General features: G+C 48.6%; 1 protein-coding gene across 7 annotated transcripts in view; it reads left to right on the top strand.

The window, feature by feature from the left end:
- The window catches only part of DCHS1 (dachsous cadherin-related 1), a 66,128-nt gene that overhangs the window by 13,417 nt on the left and 36,708 nt on the right, over positions 1 to 16,003 (top strand). For all 7 annotated transcript variants that reach the window (XM_061629294.1, XM_061629298.1, XM_061629295.1 and 4 more), the window contains exons 3-8: positions 11,036 to 11,224; positions 11,680 to 11,914; positions 12,110 to 12,346; positions 12,728 to 13,732; positions 13,882 to 14,069; positions 14,484 to 14,580. In XM_061629294.1, the coding sequence (XP_061485278.1) occupies positions 11,036 to 11,224; positions 11,680 to 11,914; positions 12,110 to 12,346; positions 12,728 to 13,732; positions 13,882 to 14,069; positions 14,484 to 14,580 (1,951 nt within the window). The remainder of the gene's footprint in view (positions 1 to 11,035; positions 11,225 to 11,679; positions 11,915 to 12,109; positions 12,347 to 12,727; positions 13,733 to 13,881; positions 14,070 to 14,483; positions 14,581 to 16,003) is intronic.

The following is a 16,003-nucleotide window of genomic DNA, read 5'->3' as shown; positions in this document are numbered from 1 at the left end:
TGGGAGCCAGCGGAGTCAATCGCCATGCTGGTGGAATTTTAAATTGCTATAACCTGTGCTAGGACTTTATGGGGAAATGTGGGCAAGAAATCAAATACATAAATAAATAAATGGAAGTATTATCACCTAGTCTGTAACAACCTCTGTCAGCTCAGTTTGACTCCCCAACAGGCTCCCATCCCAGGTTCACCTTCTTGAACTTACCATCCAGAAAGCAGTTATTTATTCATTTGATGTATGAGGTGGTTAATACAGGATAGTCTCTTGGTGACTTGCAAACACACAAAAGTTAAAAAACATAATAACCATCAATAACTAACAATAAATAACTCCCTCACAAATAACATCAAGCATCATCAACAGTAGTAAAACACCACCCAGTTTATGGGGCAAGTTAACTCATTACATTCCTCCAAATGCCTTGGTGCTGAAAGATACTAATATCAATGCCAGGCAGGCCTCATTGGGAAGAGCATGCCGTAGGGACCACAACCGAAAAGGCCTTCTCCTGTGTCGCCACCCTCCAAGCCTGGTTTGGAGGAGGGTACCCAGAGAAGGGCCTCAAGTCATGAATGCAAGAGAGATGTTACATCAGCTTTGGGCACCCTAAGCTGTTTAAAGCTTCATAGGTCAAAACCAACACTTGAAACTGGGCTCAGAAACATACAGGCAGCCAGTGCAGTTGTGAAAAAACTGGTGTTGCATAGATTGCTTTGTTTCTGTCAGCAGTCTGGCTGCCGTATTCTGCACCACTGTTAGTTTCCAAACTGGCTTCAAAGGCAGCCCTTCGCATAAGCATACTCCAGTGGCTGACCTAGAGGTTGCCAGAGTATAGATCACTGGTCAGGTTATCCATGTGCACAGAAGGCAGGAGCAGGGAAATGGAACCTTATCTCCCCCACTGGGAAACCTCGTCCTTATTTCTCCCCCCACACTTATGGGTGAAATTTGACAGATAGGCGGGGCTGCCATCTCAGTGGTGTCAGGTGACCCATTTTGGCACAGCTTTTTGCAACCCCCACTAATCAGCTGATGAAGTGTCTACAAATCCTCTTTTGGCCCAGCCGTGTCTTCTTGCAGCCCCACAGCTAACATCGTATACTTGGTGTAGGGTAGGTGGGCATCACTTGGCTAAACAACCCCACAGGCCAAATTGAGAGGCTTGTCAGGCCTAATTACGCCCATGAACTGTAGATTACCCACCACTGAGATGGCATCGCTAGGCCACAAGCCGAAGCTGGTAGAAGGCACTCCATGGCGATGAGGCATCTGTGCCTCAAGTGGATCCAGGAGCGCCGTCAAGCGACGTACCTTCAGGGGAAGTATGGCCCCATCCAGAAGAGGCTGAACAGCCATCATCCGGTGAGACGAACCACTTGCCAATCGCATCTCAGTCTTCTCCAGATTGAGCTTCAGTTTACTGGCCCTTGTCCAGTCCAATGGTTCAGCACATCTACTGCCTCATCTACCAAAGATGAAAAGGAGGAACAGGGCTGCGTATCCTCAGTGTACTTTTGGCAAAATTCCGTGGGACTCAGAGCAGTTTCATGTAGATGTTACAAAAAGTGTGAAGGGAATACTGACCTGAGCAAAATCCTGTATCAGAGAATCCATGGGGCTGTGCACCAGCTACCAAGCACCTTCAGTGCTGGTATTTCATGCATGAAACTAGTTCCCCACCCCCACATCTCTGGGGAGCAGACGCACATGCTGGGCACTTTTATTGTGATCTGAGGCCTCTTCTGATGTGCCATGGATTCTCCTTCTTGGGTGATCCTGTTTGCACAGGAGAAAGGAGACAATGCTGCCCATCTCAGCATCACAAAGAAACAACCACAACCACCATATTCCCCATGGCAGAGGCTTCCATTGTGGCACCTCTTGAGCTGATTTGGGCAGAGGCAACAGGGCTGATCATTTGCTCCAAGCAGGCACGTCAAGCCTGAATTCCTACAAAAACAGGGTTCCCTTGTGGACGGCAACATCTGGCACCTTAATGGCAGCTCATTGCCCCACAGTGACTCTGTTTCTCTTTGACAGCGCTGGGCCTTCCTTTGGCCGCTTTTACCTGGTGGGCCCAGCACTGATTTCTGCTCTTACCATCTACAGGATGTGCCAGGAGTGGTCATGCCTCGTACCAGGTTGCTTAGCTTGAGATGTGGGCTGATTCTGCTCCGGCACGTAGAGAGAGCTAATCTTGTGCTGCACTGGCCTGAGGGGTGCGTCAGGACCTGCCTTTCACTGCAAACTCAGTGGCTGGCCTCTGTCCACTGGAGGTGCTCCTCAGCAAAGATGCCTCAAGCTGCTTCCAGTGCCCCTTCCCATGGAGGGCGAGGCTGTCAGGGGCTACTGGCGATGATAGGTCAGAGGGTGCAGCAGCCTCTAAATGCCAGTTGCTGGACTCAGAAGTGGAGAGAGTTGCTGCTGTTGTACTCAGGTCTTGCTTGCCGGCTGTCCTGTCGGGCACCTTGTGGGCCACTGCTGAACTATGATGGCCCCCCATGGCCTGCTCCATGAGCTGGGCACTTCTTGTGAACATCCTTATGCTGAGCCAGGATGAGGGTAGTCCCAGTCCTCGAAAGGTGATTGGCGTGATTAGCTAGCCACTCCTCTGCGCATGCCCTTTTCTCTGCCCCTTGTTTGGCCCTCTGGTGCAACCCAAGGAGTGCCAAAGCATGGCTCCTGGTTGCCTTTGTGAGCGCGTTGCCGCATTGTGCTTACAGCAGCACAGAAACTGCTGCAGGAAGTCTATCCTGCTGTTGTTGTTATGTGCCTTCAAGTCGATTATGACTTATGGCGACCCTATGAATCAGTGACCTCCAAGAGCATCTGTCATGAACCACCCTGTTCAGATCTTGTAAGTTCAGGTCTGTGGCTTCCTTTATGGAATCAATCCATCTCTTGTTTGGCCTTCCTCTTTTTCTACTCCCTTCTGTTTTTCCCAGCATTATTGTCTTTTCTAGTGAATCATGTCTTCTCATGATGTGTCCAATGTATGATAACCTCATATCAAAGTATGATATCAACTATCATGATAACTATCTAATGATAGTTCTGGTTTAATTTGTTCTAACACCCAATTATTTGTCTTTTTCGCGGTCCATAGTAACCGCAAAGCTCTCCTCCAACACCACATTTCACATCCATACATAGAGATCGGGAATACCATGGTCTGAATGATCCTGACTTTAGTGTTCAGTGATACATCTTTGCATTTGAGGACCTTTTCTAGTTCTCTCACACCTGCCCTCCCCAGTCCTAGCCTTCTTCTAATTTCTTGACTATTGTCTCCTTTTTGGTTAATGACTGTGCCAAGGTATTGATAATCCTTGACAAGTGCAATGTCCTCATTGTCAACTGTAAAGTTACATAAATCTTCTGTTGTCATTACTTTAGTCTTCTTGATGTTCAGCTGTAGTCCTGCTTTTGTGCTTTCCTCTTTAACTTTCATCAGCATTCGTTTCAAATCATTACTGGTTTCTGCTAGTAGTATGGTATCGTCTACATATCTTAAATTATTGATATTTCTCCCTCCAATTTTCACACCTCCTTCATCTTGGTCCAATTCCATTTTCCGTATGATATGTTCAGGGTATAGATTAAACAAGTAGGGTGATAAAATACACCTCTGTCTCACACCCTTTCTGTTGGAAAGGATTAGCCTATCCTGCTAATGGCACACAACGGGCCCTCCCTGTCTTCATGACACAGGGTCCACCTGAAGATAGCCATAGGCGCCTTCTTGGCTCTACAGCAAAACTGTGTCTGCCTGGACAGAGTGAGGTTTGGGGCAGAACAGAATTGACTGCACTGCCTCCAGCCTCCCCCTCTCGGCCTGGGGCACGTGAATGAGAGTGAAAGGAGAGGGTCAGTTCTGGAGGGCTGCAGCTGCAGGGAGTCTCGGGGAGGTGTTGCTCCCGGCTGCGCATAGCTGGCTGCGTCTGCGGCGTCTGCTGCTGTTGTCAACAGCTCCCCAAGGGACCCTGCTCTCCTGACCTGGCCCGTGCAGGCCAGCCACTCTCCAGCTGACCCCGAGGCCAACAGCCTGGGAGCTGGGAGCCATCATTCCTGAAATAGCCCAGCTGGCTGCTCCTCATCCACTTTTAGCTGCTCAGCAACTGTGCCAGGGCGGGGAGGGCAGCTGCACAACACGCCAAGCAGGGAGTGTGCGTGGGATCGCTGACCACACTGGCGCCACTCCTCCCCTCGCTCCTGGGACTGAACCAAAGCCAGATGTTGACTTTGTGGCTTTGCACACATCTGTAGAGAGGGCCTCCTGGGCAGCCTGCCATTCAGGGCCTGGGAGCTGGGCTGGGCTGGGCTGAGCAGGCAGTGTGGGAAACAGCGCTGCAGAATGGCCTGGTCTCTGCCTGAGCCAGGAATGCCTGCTTCTTCCGGGGGGGGGGGGAAGGGGAGCATTTCTCTTTCTCGAGCGTAACTGAGCCTTTGTCCGCGGTTCCCCTGTCTGTTGCTGAGTGTAAGCACCTTGAGGGCAGGGACATGTCTGTGTTACTTACGTAACACTGTAAGACACCACATGATCTGATGGGGGGGGGAGAGCTGCCGTCTTCTACTCCCACCCACCCAGAGACGCTGTGAGCAGCACATCCTGCTGCCACCTCTTAAGAGCCAGCAAAGTAATATGGTAGGCAGTGGTTGAGCGGGGTCTGGGTTCAAGTCCCAGCTCAGCCATGAAGCTCACTGCCCTGTCAGCATTACCTCGGGGTGGGGGTGGGGTGAGGTAGCTCAAGGGGTCCCTGGTGCATTTCCTCAACCCTTTGTGCCTAGTAAATGAACGCCCACATGACAGGTGGGACTGAGGAGTCCTTACTAAGGGTAGTGTGAGGTGGCGGGTGCTGCTGGTGGTGGTACATGGAAGTCTGTGGTCCTCACCAGGGTTGCATGTGGCCCAGACAGTCCAAGGATGCAGAATGCTGCTGCTGCCTTTTTTTGATGGGGGGGGGATCTGACATCAGCACTTTGTTCTGAAACATGAAATCTGCTTGCGGAGAAGCAGGCAGCGGATGGGCGGGCAGCTTATCGCAGTGAGGCTCGCTCAGTCAGGAGCCACAGTGACAGGCTGTGCCAGGAAGACCAATCCCCCACCCCCTCCTCCTCCTGCACAACTGCTCAAGGCCTTGCCTGCCTTCACTGCCCCCCTCCTCCTTCCCATTGCCCCCCTTCCCATGGGGCTGATCCCTGACCAGGCCCTCGTGGACACAAAAGTGTCCCTTCCAAGTGCTGTTGCTCTTGCAGAGTCTCCTCTTTGTGTGTGCGTGTGTCTTCTGGACTCCCATCTGAGTCTCCTCCGAAGGCCTTATAGTAATCATACTTCTTTTAAAGCATGGTTATCGCTAGCACTTTTTCATTTTGGAGGAAATGCAGCCCCCAGGGAGGCAATCCTGACTATCACCCCCCATCAATTGTAAATTAGCCCCCTGCTGGTTGGTAGTTCCCCAAGTGCATGGCTGTTTGTCAAAATGAAGATGGCAGAGAGCAGCAGCGCCTGGCTCTGAGAAGGAAGATGTAGGAAGGAGCCTCTGAGACTCTCAGAGCCAAAATACACTTTTTTTTAATGACATGCAGCTGAGTGGTAGGGGTGGCTACCAATTTGGGTTGAGCAGTGAGATTTAACTCTTTTTTGGAGGGGAGGTTAACTCCTTTCTTCAAAATCTCTTCCCCACCCCACAGAAAATAACGCAGGAAAGCTGTGTGTATCCAGCTGTATTTCATTAAAAACCAAAAGGTCAGAAGATTCAGCTGCATTATGTCCTCTGTTTTTATTTTGGTTTTAAAAAGCAAGGCTCTAGCCCTTATGAGTCAGGCTGTGAAGACAGGCTTAAAGGTGTGTGAGTAATGAACACTCAACTCACGTACATAATCTCACCATGAAACGTGCTTATCTGTGGGAATAATATTACAAGTCACAGAACCTCCTGAGGCAGGCCAGGGCAGGGGGCTGCACCCGGCTGAGCCCTCGGGTGCACTCTTTGCACAGAGTCCTTGTCGAGATATGCCAAGAATATTAGATCCTCCTCAGAGTGTTCTGATACTTGCTTGCACCGCTTTCTGCCGAATGCTTTAGTGCCACCCTCCTCCTCCTACCAGCCTCACCATTCATCTCTTGCTGCCACAAACTAGGAGAGCAGAGGCCTGGTCAAAGCCAGTCCCACTACCAGAGTTTGCCCATGTGCCTGTGTCAGGGTGGCCTACTGCAAGTCGCCTGCTCAGCACACCACTAAACAAGCTGCTTTCTGGGTGAGCAGGAGGGTGAAAGTTGTTTTTATTTATTTCTTCTTCTTTTTTCCAATTAATTTTTATTCAAATTTTCAAAACCAAAACAATACAAAAAGAAAAAACACAAATCCATAACTAATACAATAAAAAGAAATATATATATATATAAAAAAAATTGACTTCCAATTTGTCGTAGTTCAGCTATAAGTCTATAATATATAACAAGCCTGTATCTTGATAGATTATAAAATCACCTTCCTCCAGCGGTTATCTTAATTGGTTACAAATCTCATTAACATCATATCATTTTATTCTTCCACAAAAAGTCAAAGAGAAGTTTCCAATCCTTGAGATATATGTCCATCAATTTTTTTTCTAGATAAACATGTCAATTAATCCAACTCATCAAGTCTACTAAGTCCAGTAATTTCAAATCGCTCTTCTTCCATTATCCGTATTGGTTCCATCTTCCATCTTTACGCGCCCAATAATCTTGCTGTCATAGTCATATAATAAGAGTCTGATAGGAATTTCCTTTTTCACAGATATTTTCTTGCCATCAGTTCCAAACGTATCACTGAAGTATTGTTGCAAAGCCGCATCTCTGTTCCTCTTTTTTATATGATACACTAGCACATCTCTTGAAGATTTTTCCATTGACACAAAACAGGGATTAATTCTGTTAGCTTTCTCCATTTCAAGTTCCATCAAATCCTTCCAGTCCAGGAATTTTTTTGAACCGATAATATCTTTATCTCCAATCTCTTCAATTCCTTCAGAGACAGCACTGAGTTCCAAACCGTAATATTTGTCTCCAGGATCCATCACAGCCAGGAAATCCAAATCTTTTTCCATATCCATATTTAAACCAATCTCCATAGTTTGAACCTTGCCTTTAATTTCTCTTTCATCCTTTTTTGGTTTTCCAGATCCATCTTTATTCTCCTTTCTCATAGAATCCTGAATTTCTTTCAGCTCCTGTCACATTTCGTCAAATTCAATTCTCAACGCTTGACTATTATTTCTCAGTTCTTGTTTTATTGAGTTAATCCCATTCATTATTTTCTGAAACATGTCTAAAGATAAAGTCCCTTCTTGTACATCCATAATCTTCTTAATTGTCATTCTTAAATTGTCATTCTTAAAGAAATGCAAGAAGACAATAAGGGATGCTAAAAAAGAATTTGAGGAGCACATTGCTAAGAACATAAAAACCACCAACAAAAAATTCTATAAATACATTCAAAGCAGGAGACCCTCTAGGGAGACAATTGGACCCTTGGATGATAAGGGAGTCAAAGGTGTACTAAAGAACGATAAGGAGATTGCAGAGAAGCTAAATGAATTCTTTGCATCTGTCTTCACAGTGGAAGATATAGGGCAGATCCCTGAACCTGAACTAACATTTGCAGGAAGGTATTCTGAGGAACTGAGACAAATAGTGGTAACGAGAGAGGAAGTTCTAAGCTTAATGGACAATATAAAAACTGACAAATCACCGGGCCCGGATGGCATCCACCCGAGAGTTCTCAAAGAACTCAAAGGTGAAATTGCTGATCTGCTAACTAAAATATGTAACTTGTCCCTTGGGTCCTCCTCCGTGCCTGAGGACTGGAAAGTGGCAAATGTAACGCCAATCTTCAAAAAGGGATCCAGGGGGGATCCCGGAAATTACAGGCCAGTTAGCTTAACTTCTGTCCCTGGAAAACTGGTAGAAAGTATGATTAAAGCTAGATTAACTAAGCACGTAGAAGAACAAGCCTTGCTGAAGCAGAGCCAGCATGGCTTCTGCAAGGGAAAGTCCTGTCTCAGTAACCTATTAGAATTCTTTGAGAGTGTCAACAACCATATAGATAGAGGTGATCCAGTGGACATAGTGTACTTAGACTTTCAAAAAGCGTTTGACAAGGTACCTCACCAAAGGCTTCTGAGGAAGCTTAGCAGTCATGGAATAAGAGGAGAGGTCCTCTTGTGGATAAGAAATTGGTTAAGAAGCAGAAAGCAGAGAGTAGGAATAAACGGACAGTTCTCCCAATGGAGGGCTGTAGAAAGTGGAGTCCCTCAAGGATCGGTATTGGGACCTGTACTTTTCAACTTGTTCATTAATGACCTAGAATTAGGAGTGAGCAGTGAAGTGGCCAAGTTTGCTGACGACACTAAATTGTTCAGGGTTGTTAAAACAAAAAGGGATTGCGAAGAGCTCCAGAAAGACCTCTCCAAACTGAGTGAATGGGCAGAAAAATTGCAAATGCAATTCAATATAAACAAGTGTAAAATTATGCATATTGGAGCAAAAAATCTGAATTTCACATATACGCTCATGGGGTCTGAACTGGCAGTGACCGACCAGGAGAGAGACCTCGGGGTTGTAGTGGACAGCACGATGAAAATGTCGACCCAGTGTGCGGCAGCTGTGAAAAAGGCAAATTCCATGCTAGCGATAATTAGGAAAGGTATTGAAAATAAAACAGCCGATATCATAATGCCATTGTATAAATCTATGGTGCGGCCGCATTTGGAATACTGTGTACAGTTCTGGTCGCCTCATCTCAAAAAGGATATTATAGAGTTGGAAAAGGTTCAGAAGAGGGCAACCAGAATGATCAAGGGGATGGAGCGACTCCCTTACGAGGAAAGGTTGCAGCATTTGGGGCTTTTTACTTTAGAGAAAAGGCGGGTCAGAGGAGACATGATAGAAGTGTATAAAATTCTGCATGGCATTGAGAAAGTGGATAGAGAAAAGTTCTTCTCCCTCTCTCATAATACTAGAACTCGTGGACATTCAAAGAAGCTGAATGTTGGAAGATTCAGGACAGACAAAAGGAAGTACTTCTTTACTCAGCGCATAGTTAAACTATGGAATTTGCTCCCACAAGATGCAGTAATGGCCACCAGCTTGGACGGCTTTAAAAGAAGATTAGACAAATTCATGGAGGACAGGGCTATCAATGGCTACTAGCCATGATGGCTGTGCTCTGCCACCCTAGTCAGAGGCAGCATGCTTCTGAAAACCAGTTGCCGGAAGCCTCAGGAAGGGAGAGTGTTCTTGCACTTGGGTCCTGCTTGCGGGCTTCCCACAGGCAGCTGGTTGGCCACTGTGAGAACAGGATGCTGGACTAGATGGGCCACTGGCCTGATCCAGCAGGCTCTTCTTATGTTCTTAAAGCCAAAGGAACAAAACTCTTTCAATTTTCAATGTCCCAGGCAAAGAGCAGTTTATTTCTTTATCCAGTTACAAAGGAGTTAATCTTTCAAACCAACTGGCGTCACACTCTAGACAGCCCTTATCTCTTATATGCCCAGAAGTGCAAAAACAGCTTTAGTTCACAGCGTCCAAATAACTAGTAGCAGAAAAAATGAGCAGATTCGTCAAAAAAAAAGTAGATCAGAAAAAATAGTCCCAGACATATATTACACAAAAGTCTTATAAATCAAAAAGAAAACCCTCATCCGTTGTAATCTTTATAATGCTATTTTCCATGTCAGCTTTTTGCAATAAAAAAAGATAGGCTATTTTTATTTTCTTCCCCCTTAGTTCCGTGAGTAAAAGAGAAGGAAAGTTTTGGCTCACCCAGGTTTTCTTAATTGCTGGTTCTTTGACAGATCTCTATAGCTGTGTAGATAAGAAAGTAATAAGTGTAGACAGAAGAATACTTGCCTGTTAGGCTGTTTTTCTTTAAAAAAAAAAAACGGGTCACTTTTTCAGCTGAGCTAGCTGGAAATCCTCGCTCCATCTGAGCTGCTGGAAGACCTTCTTTCACAGACAATTCTGACGAGTTCCAGTCTCCAACAATCACAACAAAGCTGTGTGGGAAATCTCACGTTTCTTCCTTATCCGGAAGAAATTATCCCCAGTCAAAAAAAACCCTTCTGACTGGATTTAAAACTGAAAAAGTTTCATCCAAGATGGGAGCCATCTCAGAGGCTGCACAGGCGGAGGGATCCTCCTGGGAAGTCCGTTTTTATTTATTTCTTAATTATTAATAAAAGGATATCCTGCCTTTCAAGTTTAAAATTCTCCATGCAGCTACATCACTGAAATTATCTACAGTATATATAAAATTTTACTAGAAAAGACAATAATGCTGGGAAAAAGAGAAGGGAGTAGAAAAAGAGGAAGGCCAAACAAGAGATGGGTTGATTCCCTAAAGGAAGCCACAGAGCTGACCTTACAAGATCTGAACAGGGTGGTTCATGACAGATGCTCTTGGAGGTCGCTGATTCATAGGGTCGCCATAAGTCGTAGTCGACTTGAAGGCACATAACAACAACACTATATAAAAATACAAAATACTGTATACAACAGGCTGATTCTGGGGCTGCTGTGTTTGCTCACCTGTGTGTGGCCCCACAGAGCCCTTGCCCACATGGCTAGTGAGCTTTTGCCCTGGGATGCTTTCAGGGAGACTGGCAGCAGAAATTCAGGCATCTCAGGCTTGCTGTTCTGGGTGGGTCTCGGTTCCCTTGCCCTGGACATCGCTGGCATTCCCCACAGCCCTCCTTCCCTCCCTCCCTCACTGCTTACACAGGAGCCTCTCCTCTGGGAAACACCTCCAGACACAAGTGCTTCCAGTTAGCCTTGTAATGGAGCAGTGTGTAGAGAAGTCTCAAGTGTGGGCAGGGTCTGCTTGTGACCCCTTCCGGTTTCAAGGGTTCTACAATACTCTTCTCCTGAAGGTCTCTTCTCTCCCTCCAAAGCTGCAAGCACCTTCTGGGGCAGGGGGTGTTGCCGTTTGGTTCTTCGCAGAGGTTCTGCAACCAGAGGCCTCAATGCTGTGTGTTACCCTGTTCCCTGCAGGTCACGGCTACTGATGCTGACAGTGGTTCGTTGGGCTCCCTCTCCTATTCACTGGGCACGGGCCTCACCAGCTTTGCTCCGTCTGCATTCAGCCTTGGGAAAGAGACCGGCCAGCTCTGCACCACCCAGGACCTGGACCGTGATGAGGGCATCTCTGCCTATGACTTCACCATCACAGCTGTCGATGGGGTGAGGAGCCACAAGGGCTTACCCTGAAGTGGCTGGAGGTTGGGTGACCTGGCCTATTGGAGACAGTCCTTGCCGGACCTTGTCAGCCAGAGTTCATAGCGGGGGGGGGGGGAGGACTTGCAGAAGCCACTTTGGGCTAACCCTAAAGGAGGTCAGTGACTTGTGCCAGTCACTTCAGCCCTTTTGGAATGACAAAAACTACTCCAATGTGATATCAGAGCACTCGCTGCCCCTCCCATTTTGTGCCATACACAATAGGGGCTTGTGGCTTTTGTCCCACCCAGACAAAGGTAATTTGGGGGTCCAGATCTGAGTGTAGGTGAGATCCACACCTTATGTTGATTTATTTGTGATGTTTCAGAAGGGACTTGCTTGACATACATTCCCCCAAGTGGCTCGCCAGCTGCAATATCCCCCTTCTCTCTCTCTCTCTCTCTCTCTCTCCCCTGCCCCAGGGTGGGCTGAGCTCCATGGCCTATGTCAAGATTTTCCTGGAGGACATCAATGACAATGCACCAGCATTCTACCCGTTGGAGTATGCCACCAGCATCAGTACCCAAAGCCACCCAGGCTCTGCAGTGCTGCGCGTCACAGCCCATGACAAAGATGAAGGGCTGCACGGACGGGTGACATACCACATTGCCGCGGGCAACACACCACCGATCCTCTTTGCCATAAACCCAGAGACTGGTGAGGAAGGGAGGAGAGAGGTGGAGCAGGGTGGCCCCCCAAGGGCCCTCAGAGCACCTCCGGCCCCTTCCTCCTTCCCCTTCTTCTGAGCCCCCAGTGCTTTGCCCAGCAGGCATGCCCAGGCGGGACCTGATTCCCCCTCCCCAGCCCAGGCTTGCACCTCCCAACAGGCTTTTCCTTCCTCTTTCTCCGTAGGCGCCATTTCCTTGCTAGGCACCCTTGCAGGCAGAGCCAACACACTGGTGCAGCTGGAGATTGCCGCTCAGGACGGAGGCGAGCTGGCAGCTCAGCCAAATGCTCAGGTCAACATCAGCATTGTAGCCGGCACCGTCTCCCCTCCAAGCTTTGAGCGTGCTCAGTACTACTTCACGGTCCCAGAAGACACCCGGCCAGGCAGCAGCGTTGGTGTCATCTATGCCCACAACCCCCCAGGTATAGCTCCACAGACAGCCCAAAGACCTCCTGCTGGTCAGAGGCCGGTTGGGCCAAGAGAGCGTGCCGAATCTCCTCCACTGGAGGTTTGTGAGGAAAGAAAAGGAGTTGAAATTATGCTTTAATGTTAATGTGATTTTATTTACTCCTGCCTTTCAGATTCACAGATGCACCAAAGTTGTTCTCAAGTTATGTGTTTCAAGTTATGTTTGGCTCCATGAAAGGGAGCCAGCTAACCTAAAGAGCTAGAGTGAAATCACTGCATTCATGTGCTGAATGCATCTGTCTTTGTCATGGAGAGGCTGTTGGTCATGAGAGGGAAGGGAAGGTGGGCAGAGGGCCTGTTCCCACTCTCTCTCTGCTCCCTGTTCCTGCCTCCAGGTCACACCGACAGTGTGTTTTACTCCATCTCCTCGGGAGACCAGCACGGATATTTCTCGATTGAGCCGGGATCGGGGGAGCTGCACACCAGCCTCGCTCTGGACCACGAGACCCAGGCGGTGGTCTTCCTGGAGGTCCAAGCCCGCAGCGGCTCTCCTCCTGCCTACAGCAGCGCCCGGGTGCAGATCAGCGTCTCTGATGTGAATGACAATGCACCCACTTTCCCAGCGCCCTCTGACTCGGTGCTGCTGCCTGAGGGGGCTGCTCTGGGCACTGTGGTGTATACAGTGCAGGCGGAGGATCGTGACAGTGGGGCCAATGGGCAAGTGTGCTTTGAGCTGGCATCTGGGGGGGCAAGTGCCTTCACTGTGGAGCATTTCTCAGGAAAGGTGCGGCTCATGGGGACTTTGCAGTGGGCGGCCAGCACCCCCTACAAGCTGGTCATTCTGGCGCAAGATGGCGGGGCCCCCAGGCTCAGTGCCACGTTCACCCTCCTGGTCCACATGCAGGCAGAAGATGAGCGTGGCCCTGTCTTTGACACCCTCACCTACCGCGTGGAAGTGCGCGAAGGGGTGTCAGTGAGCACTCATTTCCTGCAAGTGCGAGCTCTGGCCCGGGAGCCCAATGCCCTCCTCACCTACCACTTGCGGGCTGATGGAGATGCTGCCAGCTTTGGCATTGCCCCTGACACTGGGTGGCTATACGTGCGCAGTACTCTGGACCGGGAAGTGCAGGAGCTGTACGTGCTGATGGTCCTGGCTGTGGCTGGGGAGGGAGAGGGGCGCCAGACAGGCACCAGCACTGTCCGTGTCACCATCACAGACGAGAATGACAACAGTCCCCGGCTGAGCGAGGAGCGCTACTTCTTCACTGTGGCCGAAAACAGGCCAGCAGGCAGCAGCGTTGGCCGAGTGACCGCCAGCGACCGGGATGCTGGGCAGAACAGCCGCCTCACTTATCGGCTGTTGCCCCACGAGGGGAACTTCCTGATCCACACACAGACTGGTGAGAGAGCTGGGCCTGCCGCCAGGCAGTGGGGGTGGAGGGAAGGAGGCGCCTTCTCAGCAGGTCCCACGAGGGAGTGGGCAGAGTGCTTTGCTTGCACACACAAGAGGGACTGGCAGCCTAATCAGTGCTGGATGCATTTTCTCCAGGAGAGCTGAGCCTTTGGAAGAGCTTGGACAGGGAGGAACAGGCCAGTTACCAGTTGCAAGTCCTGGTGCAGGATGGGGGGACACCACCCCGCAGTGCCACAGGCACCGTCTACATCACTGTGCTGGATGAGAATGACCATGCGCCCACCTTCTTGCACGTGGCCGAGGGGCGTGAGCTTCTCCTTCAGGTGGGGGCCGTGCTCAGGCCTGGGCAAGGGAGCTGAGAGGCAGGGAAGGAGCTCTGGGGGAACATTTAGTGCTTCCTAGGATGGCAGGAAGGAGGGGTGGAGAGGCCTGCAAGACTCTGGGTCAGCACTGAAGAGACGGCCCCACCCCTTGCATTTCCATGTTTGTCCAGACTCACTGCTGGCTGCTGAGTAATGTCAGATGCCCACCTGGGGAGGCCTCTGCTCTGGGGACGCTGTGGGCAGCGAGGGCAGGAGTGCCCAGCACACATTTTACGCATCTCCAGCCTTCCAGAGCTGGGACCTTGTAGTGTGTTGCCTGGTTTGGGACCACAGTGGCAAGGGGGTGAGTGGGAGGGAGGGGGACATTGGTTGCCAACTCCAGTTACCCCCACACCTCTGCTCCCTCTCCATCAGGTTCTGGAGGAGAAGCCGGCTGGGCTGCTGGTGGCTTCACTGAGGGCCAAGGACCTAGACGAGGGTGAGAATGGAACTGTCTTCTACTCACTTTCAGGTAAATGAGCCCCACTGAGCTTTGCATCAGGGATGACTCCCAGTTAGCCCCGAGGCTTCAGGCTGACCCCTTTTGGTGATGAAACCAGGGCTGATGATGAGGGGAGTTTTCTCTCTTCTCTCCAGGACTCGTGTACACATAAGGGCCCTTTCAGAAGGGGGGAGGGTGGGTTTGGTTTGGTTTGGTTTAGTGTTTTAGGTGTTTTTGACAAGGGTATTCTGCAATGTGCCATTGATGCAATAAAAGTGCATTAGTGGTTGATTTATCTGGATTGTCCACTTACCATCCCGTTTTTATTTGTTGTTCTGAAACCCTTCCCCAACGTTATTGAATTATTGCCACCTGAAGGGGCAACTCTTGAGCTGTAGTGCAGCAAACATGGGACAAAAATGAACCAGAACATTTGTGGAGTAAAACGTTACAGGATTTCAGTAGGAAGTGACCCAACATGTGCTGATTGTGAATTATGCAGTTTGTCCACCCCAAAACCTTTGAAGGAGCAGCTGGTATTGAAAGTGGGATGATCATGAATGCGTAACAGAAAGGCTATCTGGATGGGCCCACAAGTCTCCTGCAAAAGAGCATTGGGGGCACTTTTCATCAGGAAAACTGCACTGGCAAAAAGGGCATGCTCCCCTTCCCCATCCTGTGGTCCCAATCCAGATCCCCCCGCCACTGCTATTGCTAAAATGTAAACAGGTGGGAGAGTTGGCTGTGGATCTCAGTCTGGCAACTTTACTGTATGGTTTTTGGGAATGCTGATAATGCACCTCTTTACCCTGGCCTTTGACACCTGAGACATGTATTTTTAGAACCCACCTTATTTTGGAATTTTATATTGTTTTTAATGCTGTTTTTTGAAATTGTTGTAAACTGCCCTGGGACCTTTGGGTGAAGGGTGAGGATGTTGATGTTGATGATCTTGTCTAGTCAGACTCTCAGTCTCTGGGTTTGTGGCCTCCAGGTGTTCTTAAGAAGCTAGTCAAAATAATAATAATAATAATAATAATAATAATAATAATAATAATAATAATAATAATAATAATAATAATAATAATAATAATGGGGAATCTAAAAATTACTATAACGTTTTTTCCTTTTTACTGAAGTAGATAAAATTTGCAGGCAAAGAAGCCTCTCAAGGGTAGATTTACCCTACTAGACTGTAGGCAGACACATTGAGGATTTTTTGTTCAAGGCACCTTTAAAGTTTGGTTTTAAAAAGAAAAGTCTACAACTCTTTCATTTTTCTGCCTGAATTGGATGCAGTTTGCAGGTATGGTCTTTCTTTCTGAGAGAATGACACCTGTTGTGGTTCTCCTGCAAGGGCAAACTGTACCATTTTGGAGTGGATATAATAGGAACAGAAACAGTGAAAAAAACGGATAAGAGAAAAATCAACTCATTTGAAATGTGGTGTTGG

This window comes from Rhineura floridana, chromosome 5 (assembly GCF_030035675.1).
Source record: "Rhineura floridana isolate rRhiFlo1 chromosome 5, rRhiFlo1.hap2, whole genome shotgun sequence".
Classification (NCBI taxonomy): Eukaryota; Metazoa; Chordata; class Lepidosauria; order Squamata; family Rhineuridae; genus Rhineura; species Rhineura floridana.
This window is presented reverse-complemented; position numbering and strand designations above follow the sequence as displayed.